The following is a 6,000-nucleotide window of genomic DNA, read 5'->3' on the forward strand; positions in this document are numbered from 1 at the left end:
GGACCAGAGCACGCCAGGCACTCCTGTCTTCCACTGCCTCCTGCAGTTTGGTCAAACTCATGTTTGTAGCTTCAAGAACACTGTCCAACCATCTCGTCCTCTGTCGTTCCCTTCTCCTTGTGCCCTCCATCTTTCCCAACATCAGGGTCTTTCCCAGGGAGTCTTCTCTTCTCATGAGGTGGCCAAAGTATTGGAGCCTCAACTTCACGATCTGTCCTTCCAGTGAGCACTCAGGGCTGATTTCATTCAGAATGGATAGGTTTGATCTTCTTGCAGTCCATGGGACTCTCAAGAGTCTCCTCCAGCACCATAATTCAAAAGCATCAATTCTTTGGCGATCAGCCTTCTTGATGGTCCAGCTCTCACTTCCATACATCACTACTGGGAAAACCATGGCTTTAACTATACAGACCTTTGTTGCCAAGGTGATGTCTCTGCTTTTTAAGATGCTGTCTAGGTTTGCCATTGCCTTTCTCCCAAGGAGCATGCGTCTTTTAATTTCGTGACTGGGGTCACCATCTGCAGTGATCATGGAGCCCAAAAAAGTAAAATCTCTCACTGCCTCCATTTCTTCCCCTTCTATTTGCCAGGAGGTGATGGGACCAGTGGCCATGATCTTTGTTTTTTTGATGTTGAGCTTCAGAACATATTTTGTGCTCTCCTCTTTCACCCTCATTAAAAGGTTCTTTAATTCCTCCTCACTTTCTGCCATTAAGGTTGTGTCATCTGCATATCTGAGGTTGTTGATATTTCTTCCGGCGATCTTTATTCCGGCTTGGGATTCATCCAGCCCAGCCTTTCGCATGATGAATTCTGCATATAAGTTAAATAACCAGGGAGACAATATACAGCCTTGCTGTACTCCTTTCCCAATTTTGAACCAATCAGTTGTTCCATATCCAGTTCTAACTGTAGCTTCTTCTTCCACATAGAGATTTCTCAGGAGACAGATGAGGTGATCAGGCCCTCCCATTTCTTTAAGAACTTGCCATAGTTTGCTGTGGTCGACACAGTCAAAGGCTTTTGCATAGTCAATGAAGCAGAAGTAGATGTCTTTCTGGAACTCTCTAGCTTTCTCCATAATCCAGCGCATGTTTGCAATTTGGTCTCTGGTTCCTCTGCCCCTTCGAAATCCAGCTTGCACTTCTGGGAGTTCTCGGTCCACATACTGCTTAAGCCTGCCTTGTAGAATTTTAAGCATAACCTTGCTAGCATGTGAAATAAGTGCAATTGTGCGGTAGTTGGAGCATTCTTTGGCACTGCCCTTCTTTGGAATTGGGATGTAGACTGATCTTCTCCAAACCTCTGGCCACTGCTGAGTTTTCCAAATTTTCTGGCATATTGAGTGTAGCACCTTGACAGCATCATCGTTTAAAATTTTAAATAGTTCAGCTGGAATATCATCACTTCCACTGGCCTTGTTATTTGCAGTGCTTTCTAAGGCCCATTTGACTTCACTCTCCAGGATGTCTGGCTCAAGGTCAGCAACCACACTACCTGGGATGTACGAGACATCCATTTCTTTCTGGTATAATTCCTCTGTGTATTCTTGCCACCTCATCTTGATGTCTTCTGCTTCTGTTAGGTCATTTCCACTTTTGTCTTTTATTATGGTAAAGATTACCTCTGATTGGTAGCAACAGCCATATTGCACATCACCTGTTATCTTACCAGTTTTTGAAAGGGGGGGGGAGGAGATGCCAGGAGTTGAACCTTACACATCCTACAGGCAAAGTGTGTGGTCTACCACTGAGTTATAGTCCCTACCTTCAAAAAAGTCTTTAAGATCTATAAAGCCTTATGCAGCTCAGAACAGGATTACCTCAAAGACCACCTATCCCCACATGAACCAACTCAGACTTTGCATTTGTCATCTGAGGCCCTACTTTGTATGCTTCCTCTGAGGGAGGTGCTGCAGCTGGACACAAAAATGGGCCTTCTCAATGGTGGCTCCCTGTTTGTGGAATGCTCTGACCAGGGAGACACAGCTGTCACCATCCCTGTCTGTTTCTAAATGCTGGCCAAAACCATTTTAATCTACCCATTCTTTTGGCCCTTATTCTGCCGGGTTTATTAGGTATGTTTGTGGCCTCTTTTAGTGACCATATTTTTTAGCATGTTGGGTTTGGATCTCCCCACTCTGCCCTTTTACATATATTTATGGATGAGCATAATCCACAACATTGCAGAAAATTGCCACCCCCATCTTCTAGGGCCAAGTTTGGCAATGATGTCTCAAGAGGTGTCTCAACCTATAGAGAACAGGTGGATAGATGGCTGGACAAACCACTTTTCAAAATATACAGCAGATTTTGCTAGCATTTTGTCAGCACAAGCATTTAAGCTTTCCAGATAGAACCATCAACCTTGCTCTCACATTTGCACTAGAGGAAACCCTTGTTGAATCTGGCACTGCATCGAAATATATATCTGAAGATAACACTTAAGTCCCACTTTCTCAGATGCATTAAGTTCACACAAGTTTGAACCCAGGTTATTTTCTGTAACAATTCATTTGTTTCCCCCCAGTTACTGTTTTCATTGCTTTTGCAGTTGTCACAAGCAATGGGTTTGTGCAAATGTCAGAGAAGTCATGAATGATGAGCTGAGCAGCCCAGTCATCACCTGCATGCCAGTGCCCTTGTGTGTGTTTGCTTGTGTATGTGTGAAATTGTTCTGACTTAATTTTCAGAACTTGTTTTTAAAAACAAATCTTTGTGCCTAGGAGCAAATCATTTTGAAATCCCCACAAAAAGATGATCTACCCGTGACACGACTATTATGTGCAAGCAGATCACTGTAACTTAGGCGTGCCACTGTGCAATGTAACGCAACATCTGTAGGATAGCTTGGTTGGTAGAGCATGAGGCTATTAATTTCAGGGTCACAGGTTTGAGCCCCATGTTGGGCAAAAGGATTTCTGCATTGCAGGGGGGTTGGACTAGATGACCCTTGTGGTCCCTTCCAACTCTACAATTCTATGATCTAACAAGGGCTTTGAGTGTATTTTGAGTGACTGTGGAGGATGATACTAAAAGCTGAAGAGCAGAGCAAGTTTCTCATTCTCCTTTTTTCTCCATTTCTTTATTGATTTTCCATACACACACACACACACACAAATCATAAGTATAATAATTCCATTTTTCTTTACATTGTTGGATGACTTCCTCGACTCCCCCAGGCTGAATTTCAATGTGTATCATTGTAACAGTTTTCCAAAACTATTTTCACGTGTAATTTACTTAATCGATTAACATCTTTCTTTCTTTTCATTTTTACTTTAAACATATTATTCTGTAACATCACTTATGTAAATCCTAGGCCAATCTGGTACTTGCAAGTATTTCTATTTAAATTATCTTAGCATATTTAGCTAAATAGTCTTTAAATTTCTTCCAATCCTCCTGGTACTCCTCCTCCTTCTGGTCACGGACTCTTCTGGTCAGGTCGGCTAGCTCTGAAAAATCCACCATCTGCCATTCCTCCACAGTTGGTACTTCTTGTGATTTCCAATTTTTGGCCAGCAAAGTTCTAGCAGCAGTTGTGGCATACAAAAACAATCTAACATCTTTTTTGGGCAATTCCAAACCTATTATTCCAAGAAGAAAGTTTCTCATTCTCCTTATTGGGATGACATTTTGCATGAACCAATCCCACTTCTTAGACAACGGTAGCTCCTTTCTGACGAATGCAACAAGATTTACGGTAGCCCGGGTCCAGGGGTGGATAAACTTTCATCCTCCAGATGTTGTTGGACTCTTAACTCCCAATACCTCTACTGTCATGGACAGTGATCAAGGAAGACGGAAGTTGTAACCAACATCAGGAGATCCAACAGGTTCCACACCCCAGGGGCCCTAAAAAGGGATGGCCAATGCCTTCTAGCACACTCCTCTACCTGTTTATTCAGAAATAACACTCACTCCATTCGATGGACTTACTTAAATGTACGCAGGACTGCAGAATAAAAGGCACAGTGGATGCAGATCACAAATGGGGAAACTGCACAGCTCATCAAAATGTGGGTCATCAACTCTGACAATCCCATCATTTTACTTGCAAGCTAATTTACAGTGCCTTGTTATGTAGCGATATGGCTCCCTTGTGTGTTGATAGGGGGAAGGGTTAAAACAGAAGCCCTGACATTGGACAGCAGTACTATTGCTTTTGCGGGCTGCAGAGAAAAGGGGAAGACAGCTCCTTTTGTCTGCTGGGCACTGCAGTATCAGAAACACAGGCAGAACACTTGAAAATAAATGAATAGATAGAGGAAGGCTGTACCAGGCTTCAGATGCTACTGGGGGAAAGCCATTACAGCTCTGAAAAAGGAACATTCAAAAGGTTTGCAAGGCCATTGTCCATTAACTGCATCATAATGTTTCCAACCTAAAGGCTGTTTTCCACATAATGAAAACTGGAAGTGACTTCCTGGTGCAGATATATCCTTGCTGTGATTTATGCATGTTAATTCCAATATAGAAGTGTGTGTGTGTGTGTGTGTGTGTGTGTGTGTGTATGTAGGGGTTGGGGGAATTCTGCAATATACAAAAACCACCTGAGGGCACTTCCAGACATCATTTTTATTGTGCATTCATTATGATTTGTGTTCATGATGTTTTCTTTTTCTAATAGAGTCACAGAATTGTAGAGGAGGAGGAGGAGGAGTTTGGATTCGATATCCCGCTTTATCACTACCCGAAGGAGTCTCAAAGCGTCTAACATTCTCCTTTCCCTTCCTCCCCCACAACAAACACTCTGTGAGGAGAGTGGGGCTGAGAGACTTCAGAGAAGTGTGACTGGCCCAAGGTCACCCAGCAGCTGCATGTGGAGGAGTGGAGACGTGAACCCGGTTCACCAGATTACGAGACTACCGCTCTTAACCACTACACCACACTGGCAAGACCCAACCTTATGCTTCATTCCCAGTTCTCAGTCCAGCCAGACAGTTCAATATATAGAATCACAAAGGCTCATCTAGTCCAGCCTCCTCTTTGCCCAGTGTGGGGCTCAAACCCACAACCCTGAGATGAAGAGTCTCATGCTCTACCTACTGTTTCCATCCACAAAGGTTTTGGGGTGGACATCGTGCTTCATTTCCCATTACAGCATGTCCTGTTGCTTCCTGCTGAAATCCTGAAACATAAAAAAAATCATTTTGGAGGGGCTCTGAATGGGGGAAACGATCTGCTTCATCACAATGAGAAATTAGCATTATGACAGACAAGAGTGTTTTGTGACATCACATACGGTAAAGGCACACAAGGTAAGACAAACAAACTGTTAAGTTGTGGGTGAACATATCAGACGACACAGTGATTCTTCAAACAGTTCTTGTTTATTCACAGGCCAGAACAGAACTGAACAGCAAACAGGTCAGCCGGCCTGCTTTTATAGGCAGCCGGCTGTCAACATTGTAGCAACAACAACCCAGGGTTTCCTGCCTAAAGTAACTGACGTGGACCTGAGTGAAAACTATATACACGATACTCCTAGTGGCCAGGGTGAGAACTTCAATACATAACACCCCTCCCCACTGAGATAAGGCATTGGTTACAATCATAGTGGTTCCATTACATACAGCAAAGTCTTTGATTAGGCCATCACCCTCTGCGTCAGAGATGCAGTTGATGCCGGTGCGGACAAGGCAGACCTGGTGTCAATCTCCATGTCACACAGAGCTCCTTCGATGAGCACGGTCATCGAGTCAGTTTGGCCAATCATGGTTCCGGACGGGCAGTGGCAGTTGGTGAGGGCGAAGCAGCTTCCCTTGGCGGACCAGGGAAAGACTTGGACTTGCGATATAGCGAGGGGGGGTGTTGGACGGAGCCGATTGACAGACCTTAGCCATGTGGCACCTCCTGGAACATCGCCGACAGATGGCGTCTCTGAACTGACACTTGGCACGGGAATGGTTCCCTAGCAAGACGCAGGCTACTGGCCGTGCGGATTTCCTGGGCAGAGAGTTCAGCAGCTTCTGAGGCCACGGCCTCCTCAATGGCT

At 44.4% G+C, this 6,000-nt stretch overlaps 1 protein-coding gene across 2 annotated transcripts in view; it reads right to left on the bottom strand.

The window, feature by feature from the left end:
• Window positions 1-5,116, bottom strand: part of AGPS (alkylglycerone phosphate synthase) — a 70,654-nt gene extending 65,538 nt beyond the window's left edge. The window contains exon 1 of one of the 2 annotated variants that reach the window (XM_081876623.1): window positions 5,052-5,116. In XM_081876623.1, the coding sequence (XP_081732749.1) occupies window positions 5,052-5,101 (50 nt within the window). In that variant the 5' untranslated portion in view covers window positions 5,102-5,116. Of the gene's footprint in view, window positions 1-5,047 lie in introns of both variants that reach the window. The other variant, XM_081876624.1, reaches the window with a different exon arrangement.
• Window positions 5,117-6,000: the final 884 nt, after the last annotated feature.

This window comes from Podarcis erhardii (assembly GCF_964252035.2).
Source record: "Podarcis erhardii genome assembly, chromosome: 1".
Lineage (NCBI taxonomy): Eukaryota > Metazoa > Chordata > Lepidosauria > Squamata > Lacertidae > Podarcis > Podarcis erhardii.